At 45.1% G+C, this 27,772-nt stretch overlaps 2 protein-coding genes across 6 annotated transcripts in view; one reads left to right on the top strand and one right to left on the bottom strand.

Moving 5' to 3' along the window:
• Positions 1-72: 72 nt before the first annotated feature.
• On the top strand, positions 73-8,028 carry Unc50 (unc-50 inner nuclear membrane RNA binding protein). 2 transcript variants are annotated; one of them, XM_026379301.2, is made up of 6 exons: positions 73-176; positions 1,230-1,509; positions 2,590-2,710; positions 5,719-5,858; positions 5,941-6,042; positions 7,750-8,028. In XM_026379301.2, exons 2-6 carry the CDS (start codon positions 1,230-1,232, stop codon positions 7,884-7,886), a joined length of 780 nt encoding a protein of 259 aa, XP_026235086.2. In that variant the 5' UTR covers positions 73-176; the 3' UTR covers positions 7,887-8,028. The 2 variants fall into 2 exon arrangements, with proteins under 2 accessions (XP_026235086.2, XP_026235085.2); XM_026379300.2 differs by having other exon boundaries at positions 1,226-1,509.
• Positions 8,029-13,545: 5,517 nt separating this feature from the next.
• Positions 13,546-27,772, bottom strand: part of Mgat4a (alpha-1,3-mannosyl-glycoprotein 4-beta-N-acetylglucosaminyltransferase A) — an 89,598-nt gene continuing 75,371 nt past the window's right edge. For 3 of the 4 annotated variants that reach the window (XM_077791719.1, XM_077791720.1, XM_077791718.1), the window contains 8 exons: positions 27,054-27,168; positions 25,957-26,087; positions 24,093-24,200; positions 23,794-23,987; positions 21,356-21,434; positions 20,670-20,736; positions 14,103-14,215; positions 13,546-13,974 (listed from right to left, as the gene is read on the bottom strand). In XM_077791719.1, the coding sequence (XP_077647845.1) occupies positions 13,948-13,974; positions 14,103-14,215; positions 20,670-20,736; positions 21,356-21,434; positions 23,794-23,987; positions 24,093-24,200; positions 25,957-26,087; positions 27,054-27,168 (834 nt within the window). In that variant the 3' untranslated portion in view covers positions 13,546-13,947. Of the gene's footprint in view, positions 13,975-14,102; positions 14,216-20,669; positions 20,737-21,355; positions 21,435-23,793; positions 23,988-24,092; positions 24,201-25,956; positions 26,088-27,053; positions 27,169-27,772 lie in introns of those variants that run through there. The other variant, XM_077791721.1, reaches the window with a different exon arrangement.

Raw genomic sequence — 27,772 nt, 5'->3', positions numbered from 1 at the left:
AGTCCCGAGGGGCAGCGCCTGCGTAGCGGAAATGGGCGCTCGTGACGTCAGCAAGACGCGCCCTGAGCGCCGGCTACGTTGCGGAAGGGAAGTCGCCCGGGCAGCGGCTGGGCTCGGCTGCTAGGCGGAGGTGGCGGGTAGCTCGGCTCCGGGCCGAGGCCGCAGTAGAGCTCCAGGTGAGCCCCGAGGACTGCTCCGCCCGCGCGCGACTGTTGTTCGCGCCGGGGGCCGTGTCTTCCGGCTGCTCGCGGCCCGGCGTCACGGCGGCTGGGGAGTGACCATGCCGGTGTCCGGCCCCTCTCGGGCCTCAGGCCCGCGGTCGAGTTCCTGGAGAAAATCAAAGTCGCCCATTTACATGGGAATCTCAGAGAGTTTTTTAGTATAAGCATGTCCGACATGTTGCGTGGGACTCCTAATTCGTTCCTTGCTCGAAATTCAAATGTAACTGGGCGGTCTGTACCTTTATTTGCTAAACCTGGCAGCCATACCCGAGGCCCCGGGCGAATGGAGAAGAGCTGGGCGGGGCGGGGCACTGTCCGCGTCCCGGAGGCCGACGAAGCGTAGTAGGGGCGTCGGGCTGCTGGGCGTGGGGGTCGGGCTGCGCTCACCAGCCTTGGCCTGGCCGACTGGTCTCCCACGCTGTCATGCCTCCTGCTGAACTGCCCTGGGAGTAAAGCGCTAGGGATTGGATATTTGCTTTGTTTTTATGTCGCATTCTGATGAACAAGGAGCTTGCTGGCCTTATGCTGATGAACCTGTGTGGAAAAGCTATTGTACCTCTTCGGTAACGTTGCGTTCTAATCGGCTTCAACTAAGGTTTTCCCTTAAGGGCTTGGTGGTTACGTTCCAATCGTGGCTCCATCACTGTCTTCGTGCTCATAGGGAGGTCACTTCACCTCCCTGTGCCTCTCCCTCTGTCAACATTAGCTACCTGGGAGGGCTGCCTGAGGATCGAGTGAGGTGAAGTGTGGGAACAGCCTGGACCCTGGATAAGTGTTAGATGGTTCTGAATCCCATAGTGTTGCCCTGGCCTGAAGTGGGCAGCAGTTCTCCAGCCTCAAGACAAGCCTCAGAACCAACTCCAGTTGCTTTTGACCCCAGACCCTTCTGAAGGGTAGAAGAGAAAATGTAAAGTGACCTCCTTGCCAAATAACACAGAAGAGGGGTGCTGATAGCCAAACGTTTCTTCATATTGCATGTAAAAGAATTGTTTTCTTCCATCTAGGAAGATGTTACCAAGTACTTCAGTGAATTCCTCAGTGCAGGGGAACGGAGTCTTGAATTCCAGGGATGCAGCAAGACACACGGCTGGAGCAAAACGCTACAAATACCTCAGGAGGCTTTTTCGATTTCGCCAGATGGACTTTGAGTTTGCTGCCTGGCAGATGCTCTACCTGTTCACTTCCCCACAGAGGGTTTATAGGAACTTTCATTACCGGAAACAGACAAAGGACCAGTGGGCCAGAGATGACCCTGCTTTCTTGGTCTTATTAAGTATCTGGCTCTGTGGTAAGTGTTAGTTTCTGCAATAGAGTTGAAGAACAAATTGAGCTTTTCAGATTAGGCTTATCATTTGAAGGATCCTTTGATTTAATGTGTTTTGGGTTCAAATTTGGGGATATCTGAAGCTGTTTTTTCTGTACCTTCAAAAATCACAGGAAAGGTTAATTCTTCCTAGTTCTACAGGTCTCAGTCCAATGCCAGAGTAAATTAAATTGCTGCTTTGGGACCTTGAAGAGCGGGGGGGAAAAATTCACTCCATGTTTTTTAACTATAGTGAACCAATATCCAAACTCCAACTTGCTGTGAAAAGGAATGTCAGGATTGGACATGGTATTTCACGATTAAGTAAATCCAGAGAATTCCAAAATAGCAACATGAACTTGAAAACCTGTTTTTAAGTTCTCCAGTAGTATAATGAAAGTGCATCAGTCACAAGTGATAGAGTGTTTTTCACTTTTAACTGGACTTAAAATACATGAGTGCCTTTTCTGTCCGGGGGTGTTTGGAATTCTGGCCTGTCACCGTAAACTACCTACCTTGACAAACAATCTATCTATAGCCCAGGGTGGTTCCCGGTTGCTACATCAGTTACATATGACACATCCTGGGAGTTTTGTTTTGGTCTGTCTCACTAGACTATGGGTCTTTGGAGGCCAAGAGTGTCACTCGCCTTTCCATTGCTGTAACAAAATACTTGAGAAACAATTGATAAGGAGGGAATTTTTACTTTGGCTCATGGTTTCAGGGGTATGAATTCATGGTCACTTGACCCTGTTGCTGTATTGAAGCAAAACATCATGGTGGGGAGTTCATGGTAGAGTAAAACTGCTCATCTCCCAATGGCCAGGAAACAGGAAGGGCCAGGGTCCCAATCTCCCCTTCAAGGGCACACTCCCAGTGACCTAACTTCCTTCCACTAGGCCCCACCTCCTGAAGGTTCTATCAGCTCCTGGTAGCACCAGGGTTGGCAATTGAGCCTTTAGTACATGGGCCTTTGGGGGGCATGTAAGGACCAAACCCTGACACCAAGGCCAGTGCCCTGTACCCAGCGAGTGTCTGAGTGAATCTTGTGAATCTTTCTTTCAGTATCCACTATAGGATTTGGCTTTGTGCTGGACATGGGATTTTTTGAGACGATAAAGCTTCTCCTATGGGTCGTGTTCATAGATTGTGTGGGTGTTGGTCTTCTGATATCAACTTTAATGTGGTAAGTAATTAACTTTGGCTTTGCAGTTACTGAGGAGGCTCCATTTGTTCACCTCAGAGGTATATACCTGATGGAAAATGACACCAAGATGGAGTGGTGGCCCCTGTATTAGGAAAACAGGATGGAACATTTTAGTCACAGTGTGACTTGGGTTCAAATGCCAGTGCAGCCATTTGTGTCATGCGTAGTCCAAGTCTCACCTTTTGTAAAATGAATTACCTGTTTTGTCAGATTTTTTAGAGGATTGTGGTATAATAAGCACTTGGAATGTACTTAAGTGCTAAGTCTAATGTAGCTATTAATATCTTAAACAAAACTTCAAGACTGGAACCTTTGGTGATACCAACCTTTTATTTTCTTTGTAACTTCTGACTCATAAAGTGCAGGTTTTGTATGTACTAGGTAGTTAATAAATGCTTTGTACTATTAATGTAAAATTTTTAAATGAGGCCATAGTTAATATTGCTAACTAATTACATTTATTACAAAGCTACCCAGGAAAATGGCACAGTCTAAAAAAAAAAAAATTAAGAAATGAGGCTTTCAAAGGAATCGTTTATAGCAAGTGTTCTGCCCTGAATGCAGTGATTCTGGAGGCCCCAGAAATGGTGTTGTCCAGTTGAGCACTTTGGATATGAATTTATATCGTAGTGTGAGTTAAATAGATACTATCTTTGAGAACCAGTGTTTGAGCTGTGAATCCTGTGAGGAACTAAAACTAGAAAGGATTCCATGTAACCGTGGCCCTACCAGAGGTCCACTGGAACCAGCATGAAGGGGAAACATGGGACCTCTGACCGCTGGTACCTGGACTTGCAGGTGCAGAGGCACAGAAGTGAGAGACAGCATGCCAGGTCTGGGGTGGAGAGTGACCCTGAGGGCGACTAGGGAGGAGATGAGACTAGAGAAGTCAACCTCAATGCCATTCAGAAAAAAGAGGACCTGTTCTCCCAGGCTGCACATGTGACTGGAGGGTAGAGAGGTGGAGCTCAGGGCTCGGAAGGGAGGGAGTCATGTCAGTTTCACGCTTAAGCAAAGTCTTCCCTGGCAGTGAACGAGGAGGTGGAAAAGGGTCAAGGCCAGAGGGTTGGCAGGGGCTCTGCGAAGAGCAGAGGGTGCCCAGAGTAGTGGGGTGGACTGAAGAGCATCCCATGGAAACAGGATATGGTGAGGGACAGGAAAGAGATGGGGCGGCCACAGCCTCCTTCAGGATGGCCTGCGACAAGTGCAGATGAGCATGCCATGTCAGGTGTGCGGAGCCCAGGGGGCCCGTGGAGTTCAGGGGGCATGGGGAATATTTAGTGGAAGTGAGGGTCAGTGGGCCTGAGGTCTCTATTCTGATTTGAAACTTGGAGACCAGAGTCTGGCCCAAGATGTGGATGTGAGTGGTGTCCTTGATGCAGGTGGGAGGGGAAGCCACGGTTGTCTTGGAACTCTCTGAAGGAACAGCTCTCTCCCATTGACGGTGAGCAGGGGAACAGAGCTCCTGGGGGTGAGCCACATGCTATTACATGAAAGTCTTTTTCATTCAAAATTATTTAATCATACATATTTGTGGTGTCCTCTGCAGTGATTGGATACGTGTATACAATGTGTAATGATCAGATCAAGGTAATTAGCTCCTTAAACATTTTTAAATTTTTGGTGTTGGGACCTTTGAACTTCTAGTTCTTTGTAAAGTGTACAATAAATCGATGTGAACCGTAGGCACCCCCTGTGCTGTGGAGCAGAGTTCACGCCTCCTGTCTAACTGGCTTTGGTACCCATGACCCAGCTTCCTGCAACCACCTCCCCGCCCTTCCCTGCCTCTGGTTCCACTCTTTAGATGATTAAGTGAGGGACTGTTTATTACACTGCACCATGTTCTTCCTGTTTCTTTATTTTCTATTTTTATCTCCTCTGTAGGAAGAGAATTTTCTTAATTGTGTCCTTGAATTGAAATGCCTTGGCACATAGAAAAGGTACATTGAATTTCCACAAATGACCCGCGTTGTTCTTTGAAGAGCTCCCTTTTTGTTTCGTGGACATTATCCCCTTCAGTCACTCACCACTTACCTGAGCTGGTGGCCGGGCAGAGAACAGTGACAGCTGAGTAATTCGTATTCCTGTGGCTGGACATGCTGCCGGCCCTCTTCCCTTTGTCTCTTCCTGTCCTCACCTTTTAATAGGGAGTTGACAGGCCTCAGTCTTGCCTTGGTCACTGTGTTCTCCTGGTGATATCCTTCAGGTTCATGGCTGTCAAGATCCCCCCACACTGAAGCTTCTGTTCTAGTTCGACCTCGCTCTCCCCCAAGCTGCGGACTTCCTGCCCATCTCCGGACTCCATGCTGGCGGCTCCTTCAACATCCCCAGTCCAGCTCCAGGCTCCCCTTGACTCTTCCTTATTTCTCAGACCCCCTCTGACATTAATCCTGTCGGCTCCGCTCCCACGTCCAGAACGTCTTGCATCCCCCACCTCCATTGCTCCTGCTGCTCTGGGCTCTTGTCCGCAGCAGCCTTCCCTCTCCCTCCTTGACTTGTCACTATAGTCTGTTCTCAGACTGGCCACAGAGACCCTGCAGAACATTTCAGCCAGGCACTGCTTGCCAGCCCCATGGCTTCTCTCTCCACCAACAGTGAAAGCCACATCTTAGAGTGGCCACAGGCACCAGGAAATCTGGCTCCGCTTTCTCTTCGGGCTTCCCTTCCTGGTCCGTCCCTCCAGGCACACCTGCCTTCTTAGCCTTTCCTCCAGAAAGCCAGGTGCCACCACTGCCCTCTGGTCTTTACCCCAACATAACTTTGACTAGAAAATTTGTGCATATTCTTTCCTTGTTGCTGCTGTGCTTTTCTCCATGGCACCCTCTGACAGACGCCAGCGTTCCGTGTCCTCCCTCTAGAGAGAGCCTGGAGCGCCAGCTCACCCTGAGCTCCAGAATCCAGAGCAGTGTCTGATCTGTAGAAGGCAATAAGTGCAAATAGAGTTGATTTTACTGTATTATGAAGGGAATCTTAATCTCACCCTTTAGGTTCATCTCCAACAAGTATCTAGTAAAGCGACAGAGCAGAGACTGTGACGTGGAGTGGGGCTATGCCTTTGACGTGCACCTCAATGCCTTCTACCCACTCCTGGTCATTCTGCATTTCATCCAGCTGTTCTTCATCAACCGTAAGTAAGACTTACTTCTCAGCTGTCGCCCGTGCTCCCTGTGTGCACTGGGAAGAGACTCACTGTGCATTTCTCCTGGCAGATGTTATCCTAACAGACACATTTATTGGATATTTAGTTGGAAATACCTTATGGCTGATTGCAGTTGGCTATTACATCTATGTAACCTTCCTAGGATACAGTGGTAAGTACCATAAGAAATTGGGTGGGTGCCTGCGTAGATGACAGGGAGGGGGCAAGTTGTAACACATACTCCCAGTTTACCATTATGGAGCACTGATAGGCCCCGCCCCAAGTATATTATGTAATCCTTATAACAATGATGATACAGGTTCACTTGTTCCCATTTTCCAGTGAGGAAACTGCAAAAGATTAACTTGCCTATGGTCTCCCAGCTAGAAAGTGGTCTAGCTGGTATATGACAAATTTCATAATCTCCTGGCACCATGTTAAATCATGCTGACATCTCCAAGCTGCTGGCAGGAGTTGGTCTCCCGTCTCTTCTGCATGTTCAGTTCCAGGTCACTGATACCAGGGCAGAGTAGGGAAGGGTCTGGGCTTGCAGGCCTGTGACTGGAGCTGTTGAAAACCTTTTTGCACCATTTTCTTTTTTTGTGATCGTGTATGGTTCTGTAGATGATCACAGACAATTAGACCCAACTTTTATTGACCTCAGCATATGTTTGCCAATTTACTTTTTTTGTTGTTGTTACCAGAGATTGAACTTGGGCATTTGGCCACTGAGCCACATCCCCAGCCCTATTTTGTATTTTATTGGAGACAGTGTCTCTTTGAGTTGCTTAGTAGTTCACTTTTGCTGAGGCTGGCTTTGAACTTGAGACCCTCCTCCTTCAGCCTCCTGAGCCTCTTGGGATTACAGGTGTGCACCATGGTGCCTGGCCTGCCAATTTACTCTTAAATCCTGTTGTCAGCTCATTATTCTTAATATGAGTAACATTCTTACATTAGTTTTCAAGCATATTATCTCTTACGAGCCAGGTGTGGTAGTACATGCCTATAATCTCAGCTGTTCAGGAAGCAGGAGAGTCAAAAGCTGGAGGTCAGGCTGGGGATGTAGTTCAGAGCTGGAGCATTTGACTAGCATGTTTGAGATCCTGAGTTTGATCCCCCAGTACCAGCCTCCAGTGGAAAATAAAATCTTGAGCTCCCACATATTTTAGCCCTTCCTGTTCTTGCTGTCAGCAGCTTTTACTTTCCTCAGACTGGTCCTTTGGATAGAGCTGTTCCCAGCTCTCAGCTGATTTGCCGGGATCTTATCCCCTTCACTGCACTGCCTGGTGTAGGCACTGCCAGTCCTTCCCCTGCTCTAGGGCCAGGTTTGTGACCAGATTCAAGCTTCTGGTTGTCACATAATTGGGGAAGGTTGTGGTCGGTGTCATGGTGCCACACTTGGCCCTCCTATGGGGGGAACACATTCCAAGTCTGCAGAGGGGGCCCCCGGACTAAGTGATATCTGGGAACCGTGGGGGTATAATGGCTTTTGCACTGGAAACTTTCAAATGGCTAAGATTTTTTTCCCCTCCATCATCATCTGTCTCAGTACCTTAAGATGGGCTTCTGAGGTGGTCACTGTCCTGGTCAGTATTTGTAATGTCCCTCGCTCAGTCCTAAGGGTAGCAAGACAGTATTTATAGTTCTACAAACAGCACCATGTACCTTTTTAAAAACATTTTTAGTTGTAGAAGGACCCCTTTATTTTAATGTGGTGCCGAGGATCAAACCTAGTGCCTCAGATGTGCCGGGCAAGCGCTCTACCACTTGAGCCACAGACCTGCATCACGTGCTTTTTGGTCCCACATGTTGAAAAGCAAGCCGTGTTTTGGAATGTTCACTTTTTTTAAGAAATAATTTGGATTTGTTTCCCTTCCAGCATTGCCCTTTTTGAAAAACACAGTAATTCTTCTCTACCCATTTGCACCTCTGATCCTACTGTATGGGCTGTCGCTGGCACTAGGCTGGAACTTCACCCGTGCTCTGTGTTCTTTCTATAAGTATCGAGTGAAATGAAGAGAAAGGTGGCAGTACCCAGCTTGACTGTGTCAACAGTATTGGTGAGGTGATGATTTCTTGTAAAACTTGTAAATAAACTCTTTGTAGATATCTTAAAGGTGTAAAGTTTACAGATTTGAGGAGATATGCTAACACTGTGGTCAAGTACATTCCTTTAATAAATATTTTTTAAACTAAAGCATGCATGTGGTAATATGGGCACCCAGGAGCTATACATAACTTTCATATGAATTGATTTTGGACGACGGGCTACCCTCAGTCTTCACCAAGCCTCTTTAACCTGTAGTGCAGCTGCGTAGTAGAGGCCCTGTTGTCACTGACAGTGTGGCTTGCCGAGAAAGGAGGGCACAAAGCACAAACTCCCACTGTACACTAGCCTGAGGCAGTGCTGGGGGCTAAGCAAACACCTGTGTAAACAATGGCCATCTGGGTCTGACAGCAGGGCTATACCCTTTTCAAAACACATAGGATCCATTCCTGTTTCTAACTGAAAAGAAATTCCTTGGTTCAGTGCTAATTTTATTAGAAGGAATCTTGAATCAGCACAGCTTTTTAAATCGCTTTATTTCAAATACAATGAACAGTTGTGGCACAGAGAAACAGTGATGAAAGGCACAGTCAACAGGACCAGTTATTAGGTTTTCAATTATAGCAGCAAATTGAAAATAAATATTCTTCCTTTAAAAATCCAATAGGTACCTAAAATATTACTACAGATATTAACCGTTCAACACATGAAGACATTAAGGAAAATATGTACATTTAGGAAGAAAAAAAAACCATCTGGTACAACCTGGCAGAGATTGTTCAGGCAGCTTCTCCAAGGGATGCCTCCAGAAACATCCCCAAATGCAAAGATAGCCTTTCCAAGGAAAGTGCTCTGAATGAGACATGCTTAGTTCTTCATTCCATGAAGGAAACACAACTGTTAGGCTTAGCAGACTTTAAATCTTCCTTAGAAAACATCACTGGCTATACCGAAATGAAAGTATCAAATCTGCTGGCAGTGCATCTTACAGTACTGTCGATATCCGCCATTTTTAAGGCTCAGAGAGAATGTCTTCAAGAGATTTTTACCAAAGTTGAGCAGACATCGAGCACTTTGAACAAATAACGGGATGCTAATCAGGGTAAGGTACAAACCAACCTTTGATTCTGGGACAGCTGCTAACTACTAATACAGTGAAACACCTAGGAGCGAGCGGTACAAAAGAGCCTGCCTGATGTCTGAGGGTATTCCAGCGTTCACCACAGTCCTCACTCAGAGCCGTTAGCACCGCTGCTCTGGACATTGGACTGCAGCATTAACTGTGAGCACAATGCTCTGCCTCCTTCCCAGCTCACTTCACTGCCTTTTTTCCCTACAGTGCCAGGGGCAGGACCCGGGACCTGGCACACACAGGCCAGTGCTCTACCCCGGATCTGCACCCTAGCCCACCCTACTGTCTTGAATATCTCCTTCCTCTCAGTTCCAACAACCCAGAGCGCCAGCTCTTCCTCTGTTCTTTGACAATGGTCTGATTGGTGCCCAAACCGGAGAAGGGGGTGCCTAAGGTGGGAAGAGTTTAATATAACGATGACACCCTCACTTGGCTGCTTTTCCTAATACTGCTTTAGTAGTCTTTTTAGCATCGTATGTTGACATGCATTAAAGAAAGAAAGCATACTAGTTATCATAGCATATATCTGTTAAGATTAAGAATTTAAAATTTCACACTATCAAACTAAATTTTACACATTATAAATGCTGCTACATAGCTTGGAAAAGTTGCTTTTATAAAGGGATTGAGCTGGAAATCTAAGTTTCCTTTTAACACAAAGATGTGATGGTGACACATTTGCAATCTTGAAAGTTTGTAGTTTCTAATTTCCTTATTCTTAAATCAAGGGTATGGCAATATAGTAAAGATGAGCACAAAAATTAATGGATAAACCAAACTAAAAGTGAACCCCATTTGCAATTAACGGCTTGAAAGCAGAGAGGTATTTTGGAAAACATTCTCAAAGTACAAAAATGGGGTTGGCACAAATAGGGTTTGATCTGTGCTAGGTAATAAAGTTTTGATTAAAAAAAATAAGTCCCTCATAACAGAATAAATTACTATGTAATCTCTACATATAAGAAGGAGTTATTTTTCTCTTAATTTGGTGTCCTGGAATACTACTGTTTATTCTTTTGTATACTTCTGACAGGTTCAGAGCAGTCTATTCTAAATCATGAATATCTCACCTAGAAAAAAAGGCTCCTCACATTTCTATTCCTACGATCTCGTTCTAACAGTTCTTGTATAAAACATTACATTTTACCAACAAACTTCCAACAAAGACTGAGATCTCTGGCACAAAACATCCTAGCTGAGGCCCAGGACTACAATTTGCTAGTAGAGACTATTCATGCACTTTTTTTTTTTTTTTAAACCAAGAAATACCCAACATACTACAGACAATCAGGTACGAAGTCGTCTCCTCCTTACCTCTTCTAAATGACATTTTCTATTGCTGTACAGCAACTACCACAAATGTAGCAACCTAAAACTCCACCCATTTACTATCCTACAGTTCTGCAGGTCAGAAGTCACAGCAGACTCAACTTGAGTTCTCCAATTAGGGTCTCACAAAGCTGGGATCGAGGTGCTTGGCCAGGCTGGGTTCTTATGTGGAAACAAATCCATTTCCAAGCCCATGTATGAGCTTGTGGCTATAGGACTGTACATCTCATTTTCTTCGCTGGCAGCCAAAGCCTCCTGGCTCCTGGAGGCTGCCCGTATTCCTTCCCCTGTGACCCCCTCCACTCGGTTGCCTAGCGTTGGAGTTCTGCTTGGAGTCTATAACTTGGGCTACCAGCCTTAGAAAACTGCTTTTAAAGGGCTCAGGAGACTGGATTAGTCGCCTCCAGATAATCTTTTGCTACGTAACATTACATAATCATGGATCATACAGTTCCACCCACACTCAAAGGGGAGGATAGAATACAAGGTCCCAGGGAGGGAGTCACTCTTAGAATTCTGTCTACTAAACACACTGCTATTAACTGGAGCAATCTCCCCGGACATGCTATTTTCATATCACCAAACTTCTTTGAGGGACAGTACTGTTGGGAGACAATTTTGTTTTTTATTATTATGAAAGATTTAAAAGAAGCCTTTACAAATTTGCTCATGGCTTTTAAAATAACTGTACCTTCTAATTTTTTAGTTCAGCCGCTGATCTGAAAAGCTGTACAGAACCTTGGTTCAAAGATGTCTCTAAGAGTTGAATATATACATGTATGTCTAGCCCGTCTGGATCCAAACCAAGAAAGCCTGGATCTTAGGTGCTAGAAATTGGTCCTTGACTTTCTCTTTTCGCCCCAAATACTCATCAGTTGCATTGTAGCGTACGCCCATCTGCTTTTAACCCTGTCCTCAGAATCCTTTAATTCTGGTTTCTAAAGTGTTCACATTGTACTCCACACAGTAATGCCCATCAGAACTTTCTGCAATGATGGAAATGTTCTATATCCCTAGGGCCAATGTAGTAGCCACTAGTCACATGTGGCCACAAAGCACTGGAAACGTTGCAAGTTCAACTGCAGAACTGAATTTTTTATTAACTTAAAAAGCTACTGTGCATCTAATGACTAGTGCCTAGGCAGGCATGCACTGCTCAGGAGTCTGAATAGTTAACCTGGAATACACACCAGATGCCAATCCATGTCAGGTGGTGGGACTAACATATTAGTGACATTTTCCCCATTCATTATTTGGTACAAGTGGTTCAGTGTCAAGTTCAGGTACTCTAGTTCCAAGTGTTCTTGGCCCTCTGCTACCCGTCAGGGCCACCACTATAAATTCTTGCTTGGGGAAAGCAAGACTGCTCTCAATGCCTAGCGGAGGACCTGGTGGAAAGGAGGAGCAACTAACGCTGAGGCCAGGCGAGTCCACTGCTGCAGTGAAGGACAGAGAGAGAGGAAATGAGGTGCAGGCTGGCTGCAGGAGCTCAGAGACGACATGTCAGTCACAACTAGGCAGGGAGATGCGTGTGCATGGTGGGAGGGTGAAAGGCCAAGGGAGCGGAGGGAGGGGAGAGGCTGGCACAGCTGGTTCACATGCTCAGAGGCGACCACACCTTCCATGTGCCGGACACATTCTAGAAACAGGGAACAAAGCCATGGGAGGAAAGAGTCTCTGTGAATGATGGAAAGAATTCCAGGAACTGGAGAGAGGAGCAGAGGCTGGGGTGGGGGCCGCGCTGGCTGGGCCCAGAGTCTTTAAGAAGCCCTAACGAGTGGCCTGGGGAGCTACAGCACTTTGTCCTCCTAGGCTGGCTTTCCTTCTGAAGTCCCAGTTGCTACTGAGGAACCAGGGACCCTGGGGGTCTCCATCTGCACAGATTTTTAGCTGCTTCAGTAGTGGTTCAGAATGCCAAGGTGGTGCCAACATTTACAACAAAAGGCAAGTCCCTGTTTTGAAAGAAATTTGCTGATAGGCTCTGCAATGGGGAATTTAAAAACTTCAACTGAAATCTGACATCAAATCCTGGGCCACATGGTAGGTTTGCTGACCAAGGAAACTAAACATTCTACAACAGGGCGGGACAACAGAACCTGATGGGCATTTCCCAGCCTCCCCTTCATCTGGCACAGAGAGGGCAGCGTTGGACGCCATGCATCCCACATACTGGGCAGCAGTAAACTCCAGGCCAGAGGTCACCAGCTGTGGGACCTCTCACAGCCCTCGGCCTCAGTCAGGGCCACTCAGAAAGCTCAGGGGACCCACCTGTAAACACCTGCCACACACTGTAACCCTGGGTGGTTGGAGTGGCCTGGCTGGCTCGACAGCTCCTAACTGTTTGAAAGGGAAGTACTCTGTGGAGACTGTCGATGGCTGAAGCCGGTGACACACTCTGCTGGCCGCAGTGACAGGATGTGGAACTGCCACTGAAGGTGATGAATGCTCTGGAAACAGGTCAGATCACAATGCAGCAGAATAAAGCATTCTGGGAAAACATACAACTGCTAAACTACCTTTTGCCACAAATCTATATAATAATTTTGTTTTTCTTTAAAATTATACACATCATGACCCATACAATAGCATTACCTAAAAACATTAACTCAGAAATGAGAGCAGATATAAAAGGTTCAACAAGAAAAGAGAATGCATATAACTCATGAATTACAGACAAAGATTAAAAAGGAAGGAAGGGTCTGCCACCTTCCCTACCAGAGACTTAGCGAGTGAGTCCGTGGTGATTCAGGTTGGCGCCGTCACACCCGCACACTGAGAGTCCTCAGACTGATTTTCTGTGGCTACATACCACACACAGTACAGTAAAGCAACCCTCAAGAAGGATGTTGGTCTTTAAAATCTTGGCTTTAAGGAATGACAAATGCCTTTGAAAATATTTTGTTTAGAATCGCTGTGATTATAAAAGTACTTCAGTTAAGAAATCCATCTATAATCAATCTTAAATGGCAGTGCATTTGAAAAATGGCATTGATTTGTAATGTTTGCATTTTGAAAGAAAAATATAGAAAGAACTTAAAAAAGCAAGGTAACTGGTTCTCAAAAAAAGTATTGATTCAAAAATTTACTGCACAAAAATATGTACTCCTTAAGTGTTTCTAATAAATTAATTCCATACATTTTATGTATATTTATATATTTATATATAATCCCTGATAATCTATAAAAGAGGGTCTATAATAGTAAAATAAATGAACTTCAAAAGTACCCCCTTCATAAAATGTATTTAACATTAGTTTTCTCAAATTTAAGGAATGTAACAATATGTACAACTCGTATGTATTAGTATAATACCAAAACAGTACAAGTCCTATTAACAGGCTGTCATAATTGTAAAATGTTTGCATCAAGTTAAAATTGGAGAAGAGCATAGTTCAAATGAATACAATTATCTTCGGGAGATTCGCTTTCCAAGTGGAAACAGCAGTCGTCTTATCTACAGTAGATTCACAGAGGTAGTGTTCAAGTTTGGAAAAAAAAAAAAAAAAAGGTACATGCTTAACTATCTTTAACAGAGTCACCAGGAAAAAACGTGTTGGTTTCTTAGATGATCAATTAGTGATTTTTTTAATATGAATCTGAAACACAAAATAGTGAAAAGTATAAGGCAGTTAGTTAATGCTCAACTCCAAAAAGGCCTCACATGAAATATCAAACTAATAAAAACTCAGCATCTAAGTGGTTTCACTGATTAGTGTATTCTTACCTCGTTAAGAATGGCCCAGACAGCAGAGTTCTGAATGACTGACAGGCGAAAGGCCGAGATGGGGTTGAGGCTAGGATCTACCATTCCCTCCGCGACACCGTTCTCAAACTTTCCTTCAAAACAAAAATCAATACTTGCTGGACAGTCTGTGACAGCCACACATGAAACATCCCTGACCGAAGACGGAACAGGAATCCACCAAAATGTTTCTGTCCAATGTCTCCAGTCAGGGCCTGGATGTCTTTCCCCACTCTCCTCCTTTCACTCAGCTTTAAGAGTTTTCAAGTAGGGTATGCTTCAAGACATTGGAAGAAGCCTATTTAATTAGGTAGAACTATACTTTTAAATGAAAAAACAAAACAAAAATGTGTGTTCCTGCATCACCAACATTTTAGCAAATTGTGACTTGGAAAACCTCGCCAAAATAAGACCTATGTGACTCCATCTGATTGCCTTCAAGGTTAAGTCCGGCATAACAAACCTCAGTGTTTGAATCAGATCAAGAGCAGAGGCTGGCCTTGAGCAGGGGCTCAAGGCACATGTGTTCTTTCAAGGACTTGTCTGGAAGGGGCTGTGAAGGAACACCTCATCTACAGTGTCCATTTGTAATGCCACCAGAAATGACAAGCTGAAATGGCTCTCCTAGAGAAGGAGTGAAGCCAGGATCTTCTGTCAAGGGGACATGCTCACTATTAAACTTTTCTTGCTGTAAGGAATACCTTCACAAAAAACAAAACAAAAAAACAAAAAAAAAAAACACAGCATGCTTTCACAAGTGATGAGAAAATGGTTCCTTCAGGGTCAAAGTCATTTTAAGCCAAGGGCTAGCAAATGTTCTCCATAAAGGGCAGTCTCTGTGAGCCACCAAGTCTGCAAGAGCAAATGAAGCTCACTGCTGACACTTTGGCTCAATGACACATGACAGATTCAAGTATTTTCTGCAAAGTATTTGACTGGTGAATATTAGAAGCAATAACCGCAGACTTTAGGCACCACACATTTCCATGAGCTCTGTAAATTAATGCAGCTAAGCAGCATTCTCCTCCACGTGTTTTAACCACCATTTGTTACAACTTAGTAGATTCCACTTCAGGTTGAACTGGATTTGTGTTTTCGTAACTGTGTGAAAACATTCTTGCCTGTGGTTGTTCCCAACAGACTAATCCTGAGGAACAGCTCTTCAGTCACTTTGACTCCAAGCAACAACTCAGCAGTGCTGGGGACACCTGTCAACCATCAGGGTCCACGGAAACCACTCAAAGCCACTTGCTTTGCTTCATTTTTTTTTTTAAAGATTTTTTAAAAATACTTTTTAGTTGTCAATGGACTTTATTTATTTACATGCAGTGCTGAGAATCGAACCCAGTGCCTCACACATGCTAGGCCATCGCTCTGCCACTGAGCCACAACCCAGCCCTAGCTTTGCTTCTTGACTAAGAGTGTTGCTCCCAGTGTCCTTGACTCTTCAAGAAGCTGTTTTTGCTGAAAACCTCATTGTAAATGAGTTAATTTTCTCTGCACACATTTATTTGGCTGCTGCAATTAGACATGATTTAATTAACTCACAATTGATAAGTGGTTTTTCAAGCTCGGTTAACAAGCTGCTTGAAAACACTTTGGTGATAGCATCATTTCTTTTCAATTTTGTCAAGAAATTCTGCCATAAGACATTCTGTTTTAAATTTTCTAATTTTTTGACCACTCTCTCCCCGGGCAGTTGGGAATACTGCTGGGCTGAGTCCGAGACACACAGCACAATGCCCACCATGACCTGCCACTTAATTTTGCTTGATGCCCCACATTCCAGTGAGTTCAAAAGCACAATGCTGAACGTCTTCGTCTTGGCACCATGGGACGCACTGGCAGTCTGTTTTTAGTTACACACTTTGGTGACAGGTGTGGCATGTGCAACTGTTTACAAATGCCTCCTGGTGTCTAGAACACTGAGCTGGGGCACAGCCAGCAAAGCACGGCCCTCATGGCTGCTGCACGTGCTCACTCATCCTCAGTGTGGCCAAGGCACTTGCAGACAGACCCAAGCAATGGCACGCTGTGCTCTGCGCGACTTCCTGGGAGGTGAAATCTGAAGTTTATGTGTTCTGCATGTCATACTTTATTCTATTTTTTAACTACTTAAAAATGAAAATGAAAACAAACATTCTTAATTCATGGGCCACTCAAAAACAGACAGTGGGCCAGATCTGACTGCCGAGCTGTTAGCGCCGTGGCCTCCCTGCAAGGGACCGACAGACTACCAGTATGCCAAGGCACACAGAACCCACGGCCAGCAACAACTACGCTGGTTCCTACAGTAAAGAGTGGACTTATAAGCTTCCCACATAATGTTTTTATTAAAAAGTTAATAATAAGCTTATTTCATAAAAGTCTGTCCACACTTTGTGCTGGATGGGAGATGAGTATGTGTGACATAGAAGGATTACTGAGTACTGAACGGGGCAGGGGATTCAGAGTTGAAAACTACTGTGCAACTTGGAGCATTTTAACTAAAGCAATATCTAACACCATTTCCTGATGAGCTCATTTCTTTAGAAAATTAATGACCAAAGCAGCAGGAAGATGGAAAGAAAGAACAGAGCAGGAAGATGGAAAGAAAGAACAGAGCCACACGCTCACCCATGGAAACCCACACAGGAACGCAACCACACAGATGAACGTCACAAAGGGGACATTCATTCCTCTCTAGTTCATGGGCCACTAGAGAGGGATGTTCGTATCATAATTTTAAAGAATGTACTGTGCATTTGCAGACCTGTGTGTGGAATACTTCTGTAAGGAACAAGCACCGCCAGACCTGCTGCTGAAGCCCTGGGTACAACAGGCAGGAGGGGAGGAGGCTCAGTTTTTAAACTGGCCTTTGGAACCATGGGCCAGCCTTCTTCTCAAACAGCAAAATTAGCCTCTGTCTGAAACCCAACTATCTACAAGACTGAAAGATGGAAAGAAGGAAAAAGTGAAGGAGGAGATCACCAGAGTGATTAGAATCTGGCACTGGTGTCCGGGCTCCTGGCACTGGAAGGGACACAGGACTGCTAGGTCCTGCAGTCTGTAGGCTCCTCCTGCCCCGCCCTGGCAGGGCCCTTCCCCTCTTCCACCATTTCTCTGCAGAAGGCTCCTCTGCCTTCTCAGACCTTGAACCACTGAAATAAACAGTATTTCTTCCATCAGACCACTGTTCTCTTCAGGTAGCCAGCAGGGGCTCACTAACTGCCAGCGGACACCTGTGATTTCCAACAATGCCTTTGGGCAGTCTGATCCCTCTGGATTCAGGCCCCTCTGCAGGCCACCCTGGGCACTGGCTCCCGCCTGAGGGGGCTCCTCTGTACTCTTTCCTGGCTCTCCTTGGTGAGTGTCCAGCTGGGCTCCAGGGTGCCCTGCACATAGCCACCGTCCTCCACTTTTTTACAACCCACTTCTCTACCACAGTCTATGGTGCCCTTAGCCTTGAACTTTCCCAAGTTCTGTTCCAAATTGGGCCCCTGAGGGAAGGCTGAGGAGGGCCCTGTCCTTCTGGTCTGCCTCTATCCAGGGCAAAATCTGCACCCCACCCCGCCCCCACCGTCTCCGGCAGGGAGAACACCCCTCTAGTTAGAGTGACACCTGCTTTGTGAGCAGAAGGCCGACTGTGGCAGCTCTTGGTATTCTGGGATCACTTCCCAGTGTGCTAGTGACGTGGCTTTCTAGCTGCCAAGCCGTGCGAGTGGCCTACTGGTCCCTGCTGAGCAGCAGAATGGGGGCCAGGGTGGGTCAGCCGGATGCACGCCGCCAGCATGGCCTACTATCACTCGAAGCCCGCCACACAGGCAGAGGGCCTGAGGCATGCCCACTGTTGTCCTTCGGTGGCCAGGCCTGGGCAAGGTACGGACACCTGCCGCAGGAGCCGCTGCACACAAGGCCAATATCATTACTATCTTTCAAACCCTACTTAGCATAAACTTGGACCAACAGCACTGATACATTTTTCAAACCCTAATTAAGGTGGACCAGCAGCAGTGAACCGAGGGCACACTGGGCGGGTCCTCTGGGCATCGCAGGAGTCCTGCTCCTGTTCTTCAATGCATCCTGCCCTTACACTCGTCCTCCTGCTCTGTGGACTCAATCTTCAAATTCATGGGAACCCAGAAAGAAGAGGAAACTGAACATGAGCTGCCGGGGTCTCTGCCACACTGGAGGGCGTGGCCTGCCAGTAAGAGCGCGGCACTTCCGCTTCCTGCACTTGTGCAGACCCCTCCTGTGGGCAGCAGCACGGAGAGAATCCCGTTTAGTCTCAAAACCCTGGTTTAACAGGAACAAGGAGGCTGAGCAAGGGTGACAGCCAGGCCCAGCCCTGTTACCCTGCCTGGGTCTGAGCTTCCATCTCTATCCCATGAGTGGAGGTTGGGTAGAGATTGGAGCTGCTCTCGTCTAGAACAGAGTTGGCAACAATGACGGTGGCAGCCCAAGGACAGAACTCGGCCCTGGCCTAGCAGCTGGCAGGAGAGCCCTGCGCTCTGGGCTGCACCTGGCAGAGCAGAGCTCCTACCACTGAGCAGAGGCAGGGAGGTGACAGAGAGGGCCTGGTTCAGTACTGCAGACTGAGGACACTGGAGGTTTAGTAGATTCCCATGAATAAGAGCTTCTCACGCACACCCCCCCCCCCCAGGATAATCTTGAGTTTTAAACACTTTTTTTTAATGATTTCACTGGTGACAGCTGTTTGGGGAAGGTCTGTTAGGCCCTCACACCACCACTCACTGCAGCGCACGCCTTACAGGAGAGTTTTTATACTCAGATGACAAACATCAAACGCTCTTTATTTCTGAGGGGCTTTTCAGTTACACGAGGACCTCAGTTTGACAACTCGTAAGTTCTCTTCAGAGTCTAAGTACACGTGAGTTCATGGTATAGGTGGTCAGTGTCTTCAAATTTCTGCAGCGCTATTAAATACACGTCTCTGTTTCCTATGCTGCTTTCATAATCTAGAACAACTCTCTCAGAAATTAAATAACTGGTAGGTAACAGGGGTCAAAAATGTCCTGGATACTCAACTAGTTTTGCATACATGTCTAGAGATGGCCCACGCACGAAGACGACCAGCGTCATCCTGCCTGCCAGGACCACAGGGACACCACTCGGGGGAGCCCCTCCTCAGCTGGGTGACGCCTACCACAAGTAACTGCTCCAGACCTACAGGCCAGCTGGCCAGCCTTCTCCCTGCCTGTGTGGTGTGGCACGGGGACGTGGTGCGGCACGGGGACGTGGTGCAGCCGCCAGCTGGTGGGGCCTAGTGAAGCACGGACTGTTCTAAAATGAAATGTCTCCTCCTCACTGAATCAGCATCTACCAGGTGACAGGAGCACAGGCAACCACCCAGACTGATCCCACTGAATTCGCCCATCTCCCCAGGGTGACAGAGAGGAGCTATGAGATGAGAGGGTCACACAGCAGAGGCGCGGGGCGCGGTGTGACGCAGAGGAGGGGCGCTGAGCTGGTGAGGGAGGGTGCTGCAGGGTGGGCCTTACGTGTCCCCCAGGGCCCACGTGCTCCAGGTTTGGTCTCCAGCTCTGTCGCTCCTGGGAGGTAGTGGGCCGTTAGTTGGTAGGGCTTAGTAGAAGGAAGTTAGGTCACAGGGAGCGTGCCCCTGAAGGGGACATTGGGACAGCCATCATTTCCCAATCTCTCTCCCTGCTTCTCCGTCACACACTCCCACCATGACTAATGCCTCCACCATAGGCCCTAAAGCAATAGGCCAACCAGCCATCGAGGGAAACCTACAAAACTGTGAGTCAAACAAAAATGTTCTCTTTCTAAGGTGATTTCCACAGGTGTTTTGTCATAGCTACAGAAAACTAACAGAAGTGAGGAGGCACTCATCAGGAGGAGAAACCACAGAGGATCAGTTGAGACAGAGGAAACAGCCACACGGCTGCACGTAGGGCAGGAGGCACTGACTGGAGGAACAGCAGCCTCGGGTTTGGAGATACAAAGCCTAAGAGGAAGGAGACAAGAAGTGAAGGGGGATGGGGGCTAAGGACTGACAGGGGAAAGTCACTGAAGATTCTGCCAAGGTCCACACTGCTGTCAGGACCATCACGGAGGTGACCAACACAGCCCCAGCTCTGAGATAGACACAGATGGCACGGGCATCCTCACAGATGGGGCAACTTGGGGCTCTCAGGTAGGGAGAGGGGGGGTAGAGCATGACTCCAAAGGAGAAGTTCAGCCACCAGATAACAAGGACGGCAATGGCCAGTGAAGAAATGCCGGTGTTACAGGTGCTCAGAACAGGTGGCGATGGCCGCCCAATGTCTCTGGCCATCTCCACACAGACCTGAGGCTCAGTAGCAGAGTTCGACCAATAAGAGGCAAAGGGCAAGAGGCAGTGGCCGCAGACTTGCTGTCAGTGAGGACCAGCAATGACATGGCCCGTGGGGGGCAGTGAAGGTGCCTTGGATGCCAAACCCACACTGGTAATCGCCATCTCAAGTTGCTTAACAGCTAATAAGAGTTTGAAATTACTCTAGGAATAGGTTCAGAAAAATAAAAGCATTGTACTAAAGTAGGTATTACCTATTCTGAAATAGCCATCTTCTAATCGTTTGTCTTTGGTTTCTTTGCTTATTTCCAAACCTTCTCTCTGAAATAAAACCAAAGTATTAATTTACAAGTAATTGCTTCTATGGAAAACAGACGTGAGTCATGACAATGTCTTCACAAACTCAAGTGGCACTTGGGGCGCAGCTCTCTCCAGAGAGCAGTGTCAGTCACCAAAAAACTGGTCAGTAAAGGTGCTTTGTTTACCCATCATCTGAATCTGGATATAAAATATTGATGGCTGGAAAATTAGACACTAAATCTTGTACAGCAGTCAAGAACGTGTGTTGACTTGAAAGAAACCAGGTATTTCTAACAGAAAAATAAATTGATTTTGTATATTCACCAACAGGTACTTAAATGCCCAGTGGTATCTGGAGACTCAAAATAGAAACTCCAAATAAACACTGAAGTAAACAGTCTTTTTTTTCCCTAGAACAAATGTCCACATTATTTTCCAACAGAAAACAAAATGAAGGCTCTGTGAATGAGGACATGGGCCAATATGCCGGGGCTCAATATTTCAAGACAATTTTAGATCACCCCCCACTGGAGTCCTACAGACAATGAGATGTTCTTTTATCTCATTAACAAGAACAGCCTCACACCAGGGCTACAGGGATTAATTCCTCGGAAAGGGAGAGAGGAAGGAATTGTTGTACCTTAAGTGGCAAAACTTCAACAGTTGTGTTGAGCAGAATATCTCCTGGGTGCTCCTGGTTGCCACTGTGGAAGAGATAACTGAAATGCGACAGAAGAATGTGTGTTGGTTATTAGAGAAAGTTTTCATACGAAAAGTGCTAGTCACGGCAAGTTCAAAGACTAATTGTAGCCAATACAAATAATTTTAGTATTAGGAGAATGAAACTAAAAAGAGCTTCTTCCAAACCCTGAACATCGTGTGTCACTATTTCAAACATTTGAAAAATCGTGAATTACACGACATACTGAGATAAACCTAACACACACTTGGTGTGAGTATGACATTCTCAGAACTAAATAGTGGGTATTTGTAAGTGTGGGAGGAATGGGACCAGATAGCAAGCAGGAAGTATATCTCAAAACAAACCTAACTTAGGGTTAGTTACAGTGACTGATTAAAAGTTTAGGCTTAGCAGTCACAGAGATCTGATCCCTTAAGTAACTTTCACTAGTTTTCTGAGTGAGTTTCTTCCACCTACTACACATATTCCCACCTTCCACTATTTCAAGGAGTTTATGAGAACCAGCAAGAAAGCACCTGCGTGTTAAAAATAATCAGCCAGGTGTAAGTTACAGGTGATGACAGGATTGACAAAAGGGTATTTGTAAGCAAAAATCACCTGTGATGACAACTGATATTTAAACTACACACAGAATTATACCTATCATTTTCCCATGAGAAAGACCTGTCTGTGTGTGTGTGTGTGTGTGTGTGTGTGAGAGAGAGAGAGAGAGAGAGAGAGAGAGAGTCTCTGTTGTCCAGAATGAACTCCTGGGTTTAAGTGATCCTTCCACCTGGGCATCCCACGTTGCTGGGGCTGCAGGTGGGGCTGCTTTTCCAGAGGCACCTTGACTTGGAACACTGATCATACAACTACAGACCGACCCTTCACTATCTGCTAAACAGGCCCAAGCTGGGGTGAGGGCAGCCACATTAAGAGCACGTGAATGTGATCTGGAGCTTAGACTGAGTCAGAGATGTTCACCAGGTGACAATTCACTGTGGAACAACTCCAAACCAACTAGAAGTTTAGCAATGGATGAAGGACTCGATGGGGTGTTAAGTGGTCACTGAAATGCTCAGGACAGACCGGAACAGAAAAACATACAAATCAAAAATTACCCGTGGACTCTGACCCAAAGCAGGAGTACCAAGAAAAACAACGTGCCAACCCAGCCATGACGGTGGCTTTGGGGTAGGGATTTTTTTTTTCTGACTCTTCACACTTTTAAATTTTTTAATAAGGAACACATATGCAATCTGGAAGTATTTTTATAATGTATCTAATGACGACTACAACTCCCCACCCCCTTAGCAAACAATGCACTGCAGGGATCAGGGAGTGGTTCCTTTTCTCTGTCCTAGGATGGGTGGGCTCCACACACAGTAGGAAATTCCTATCACCACAATTCCAGAAGAACTGTGTCACTACGTTATATTGTCCTCTCAACCACAAATAACTGTAAGGTCAAAATTACCTGACAAAGGGTTATTGCAAAAATACTGGCTGTAAAGAAATTTAACCTCCAATATGTAATTTCTTTATCAGATTTTTGATGGACACTTTTTCATTTGCTAAATAGTATATTATATATAGAAAACATAGATGTATATATAAAAACACAATACATAAAATAACTTTTTTTCTTTTCCTGATTTCAAAAGCAAATTGCTCGCTGGGACTTCCACTTGGGAAGGCGAGATGCAGGTAGCTTCCCTCTTCCTCCCTCTAAACCCAACTAAAGCCCTGGACTCTGTCTGTCAGACTCGAGAAGACCAGGGCAGCGAGAAGATCAGCCCGTGAGGGATCGGGGGTCCAGGGAACAACAGGCTGGACGGTAGGTTTTCTTTCAACTAATATGTTCTAGACTCAGAGCCAGAGAAGCCAGCAACCTGGAAATGCCACCAGGATCAGAAGCAAAAGTCCACCAAAGGCTGCTGTCGGCCTAAGGATGAGGAGGAGCACAGCCCGGCAAGATAACCTTCAGACCCAAACACGGAAGAGTGCTGCAAAGGCTGAGCAGGAGCTGGCTTCCGCACTCACCAGGCCATGCCACAGGGCTCCAAGGCCACTTAGGGGTGGCACGCCAGGCAACGGCACAGGAAACAGGGACAAGGCTCACCTGCCCCAGCCAGCCAGTCAGCATCAGCACAGGTCTAGTGGGGCCACCCTATCAGGGAGTGCCTTCCCTCCACGGGTGTCAATAAAACAAACCAGAGAACCAGACTGCCACCTGATGGGGAGCAGCTCCCCTCCCTGAAGGAGCCACACTGCAGGAAGCTGCCCAAGCCAAAGGTTTAAAGAAGACCCAAGTCTCCTAACATTATGCCCAAAATGTCCAGCTTCCAATTTTCAAAAAGCACTCATTGCATCAAAAACAAGAAACAGTCACTGACCTTTCGACATTGACTGGCTTATCAAATTTGAACAAGATGTAGTCTCCAGCTATTGGGGTGATGGCCCAGAAGAAATCCTCCCCCATGTACGTTTTTTCCAGTGTGTGTCCTTGGTAAACCTTCAAGGAAGTAGACACCTCGGCAGGAGGGTTGACATGGATCTTGAGAAGTAATGGTTTCATGTAATCTTTATCCTAGCAGGAAAGAGATACGTCATTAAACAACACATGCAGAAAATTACCAGCTATACACTGAACAACAAATGGTACATCATGAGAAAATCCAATCAAATCACTCACTGTGAGTTTCTGAATTTTTCCCGACAGTGATGAATGCAGACCAACATGTTGGAAAAGGGACGGTCTGAAGCGAATGCGTAGGTTTGCTTTCTGTCTATCACAATGTTTCTAAATATTAAAAAAAAAAAGTGCTATTGTTATTTGATAAAGTGAGACCTTGTCCTTATCTGGAAAAATGAGAAGTCCTTTAGAAGAACACTGAAATCACAATTCCAGAGCATGTGATTTTTATGGTCCTTTTTGAGGTGTGAAGAGATTGCTGCACACCTGACAAAAGGCCATGATCCGGGGTTTAAAAATGGCAACAATAGGGGCTGGGGATGTGGCTCAAGCGGTAGCGCGCTCGCCTGGCATGTGCGGGGTGCTGGGTTCAATCCTCAGCACCACATAGAAATAAAATAAAGATGTTGTGTCCACCGAAAATTGAAAAATAAATATTAAAAAAATGGTAACAATAAGCCCAGCTAAGGGAAGAGCAGAGGGCTGGTTTCACCCATCCTTCAAGGCAGGTCAATAAAGATTTAATTTTGAAGGTTAAAATGCACCAACTTTGGAGGTTCCAAAATATCTTTAAATCAGGTAATATAATAAAGAATTTGCCAAATATCTTTAAATCAGATAATAAAATAAAAAATCTGCAAGTACTAAGAGGCACACATTGTTGGAAGATGAAGATGGTGAACAGCTTTGTGTCCTATAATAAAAAATCCTGAAAGTCACACAGAACATATAAGTTAAGGCCTATATCTTAAAAATGGTTTGTTCAAATCAATTTATATGCTGAATTACTGTTAGAAAGTTCACAGATACTCCACTACTTCTCTGTGGTCCATGATTTGCTCTAAGAATTTATTGTTTGTAAGTTTTATTGTTGGTTTTTTAAACAAAGAGAATGTAACAATATCTCAAGGACCCCAGAAGGCAGAGTCCTAAAAACCAGCAGGCAGGATGATCAAACCTCTCAGGACACAAATAAGGCAACCCCCTAACAACAGGGCTTAGAATATTCACTCAACATTATGTGTTACAATTGATAAGAATTGACATGTTTATATTTTGATTATGCTTACACCAAATACATAAAAAGTTGAAGAATTATATTCCCCCAGAGGTATGATTCAAATTGGACAAGGAAATAAATCTTTTTTTTTTTTTTTTTTTTTTTTTTTTAGTTGTGGATGGATACAATCTCTTTATTTTTATCTATTTTTATGCGGTGCTGAGGATCGAACCCGGGGCCTCAGGAGTGCAAGGCAAGCATTCTACCACTGAGCTACAATCCCAGCCCTCTATTTACTTTTTATACTAAGAATTTTGGAAAGAATTTGCTGTCTGAGTGTCTGAAGCAAAAGCTGTCATTCACTTACTTATCTGCCACCCTCATCCTAAAGGTGAGCACACTGCTATGTTGCTTGCAGTCAGACACCAGAAGTGCCTTGACTTATTATTTTGGCATAGGTATTACTTCTATCTTATTCATTATTCCAGATAGAGTCTGATTTGTCCCCAAAGTATTTGGAAAATGAGGATTGGCAGAGAATAAGAAGACGACAAACTGAAACACCCACAGGACAGGTGGGATCAGTATCAACAGCCAATAACAACAGAACAGAGAAAGGCCACTGTCCTGCGACAGGCTTCCCTGCTTCATGGGGTTTCCCAATATTTTAAAAGTCTTTGCAACATTGGAAATTTTCACCAATTTGAGAAAGACCACAAGCAGTGGAAACACCGCCTTCTCCCAGCTGCCTCATTCAACTGCTCACTGGCCAAATCTGGCTCCCCAAAACCCACAAAAGCCACATTCATTCAGAACAAAATACAGAGTTGCAACTCCCACCCGCCTCCCGCAGAATTAACTTACTGCATCTTTTTCAGGGTTACAGACTTTGACCCAGAGAATGTGGTCCAGGAGCCAATCAATGGGTTTCTCCTTATAGAACATAAATATGAATTCTACGATCAGAGTGAGGTCTGGCGCTTGGAACATTTTACCTGAAAAGACACTTCCAGTCAATAGCTGCAATAAAGAAACAGGTCATCAAAATCATACGTGAAATCTGAACACTAAGTACATTGATCAAAGCTAGTGCTCTCAGCTACAAATCCCCCTATCTCCCACTTGCACCATCAAGAACGGACAAACTCGCTCTAGCTAGGCATCTACTCGCTTAAGCTGTCACCTGGGTATAAACAGAAGTAGTGACCTCCTGACATTATTACAAAATCTATCACTACTGGCTCAAAGGAGTCAAAGAGCAAGTCAGAGTCTTCTTTCATGTCTTACTAAGATTCTTCCTATAAAGAAAGGAACAAGAGAGGTTTAGGTAAAAAGAAAATTATCTAAATCAATAAATAAAAAAGAACAATGAAAAGGAATCCCAATTGTGTGTTTTTAATAAAACCTTCACAAGATGTTTCTGAATCTTAAATAAGTTCTGAGCTGAGTGACCAACAAGGTCAGAGATCCAGGTTCCAAGACCTAACTTTTTAAAATAACATCGGAAGTGAAATGTCTTCTGAGTACTTTTTAAAAACACATAAATTTCCTTCAAGTCTGAAACTTGAAGCATATTCTCTTCATTGGCTAATTTAGGAATATTAAACCTAAAAGGTCTTAAATGAGTTCCCCAAGCCATTAATGAAAAAAACAAAGTGATTAAAAAGGAACCCTCTCTGAATGCCAATCCTGGGGTGACAACGGAACTGCTGGGTATCAGGAGAAGAAACCAGACATGCTCCTAGGATGGAGGCTGGCACGGTGTTGGTCTCTGGATACTCCAAACTCTGTCTGGGGCTGACTTTCATCTTTTCATACTAAGAAACTGACATATGTTCAAAAACAAACCATTCCCATAGGGGGAAAAAAAGCAACTTTAGGATCAAAAAAAAGCAATTGGTTTAAGATTCTGAAAATCAATTATTTTTCTGAAAAGTAGATAAATCTTATACTTTTCTTACCAATGAAGCCCAGCTGGGAAAATTCTAGAATCATCCATTCCTCAGAAGAAAGTTGGAGTGCAAAATTTTTTATAGTATTAAAATAATTCTGTTTGACAATAATGTCATCTTCAAGCTAGAGAAAATTGAATAATCATATTAATAAATCAAAAAATTAAGATGCAGATAGGACATTATTATGGAAAAACTCAAGCATACTTTCATCAGAAAAGTCAAGAAAACAATGGTCAAGAAAAAAAAGTCAAGAAAACAATGAAAATACAAAAACTAGACTTCACTAAACATATTCAGAAAATAAAATGGAAGAGACACACTGTGGTTCAACTAAATCACTCCTTTTCTATGGGAATCACTGTCCCTTTCCATCAACAGGTCCCTTTTGGTTCTTTTATGATGCTGAAGATTTAACACTATTTTTCCCCCTTTCAAAGGAAAATAAGTTTTGCAGTACTTTTGAATTTTTGCTTCTAGTCATGAAGTTAAAGAAAAGCCAGCAGCTTTCCTTCTCTACCCTTACCCTGCTAGTTAACCTATGTGAAAAGTTGGGTGGACATGCATTTGACATCTTCTGAATGCACAAACAGACCAATATATGAGGTTCCCATATGCTAGAGTTTGGATCTACTAACTTCCCAAAGGCCACGTGTTGAAGACTTGGTTCCCAGTCCATGGCACCATGGGAGGTAGTGGGGCCTTTAGGAGGTGCCTGGTGGAAGGAA

The sequence above is a fragment of the Urocitellus parryii genome, chromosome 12 (assembly GCF_045843805.1).
Source record: "Urocitellus parryii isolate mUroPar1 chromosome 12, mUroPar1.hap1, whole genome shotgun sequence".
Lineage (NCBI taxonomy): Eukaryota > Metazoa > Chordata > Mammalia > Rodentia > Sciuridae > Urocitellus > Urocitellus parryii.
The sequence above is the reverse complement of the archived record's forward strand: the minus strand, read 5'-3'. Positions and strand labels throughout refer to the sequence as shown.

Coding starts and splice junctions, on each gene's coding strand:
- Unc50 (XM_026379301.2), top strand. CDS start 1,230: ATGTTACCAAGTACTTCAGTGAATTCCTCAGTGCAGGGGAACGGAGTC. Junction 2,711..5,718: donor CTGATATCAACTTTAATGTG/GTAAGTAATTAA, acceptor CTCACCCTTTAG/GTTCATCTCCAACAAGTATC. Junction 6,043..7,749: donor AACCTTCCTAGGATACAGTG/GTAAGTACCATA, acceptor TTTCCCTTCCAG/CATTGCCCTTTTTGAAAAAC.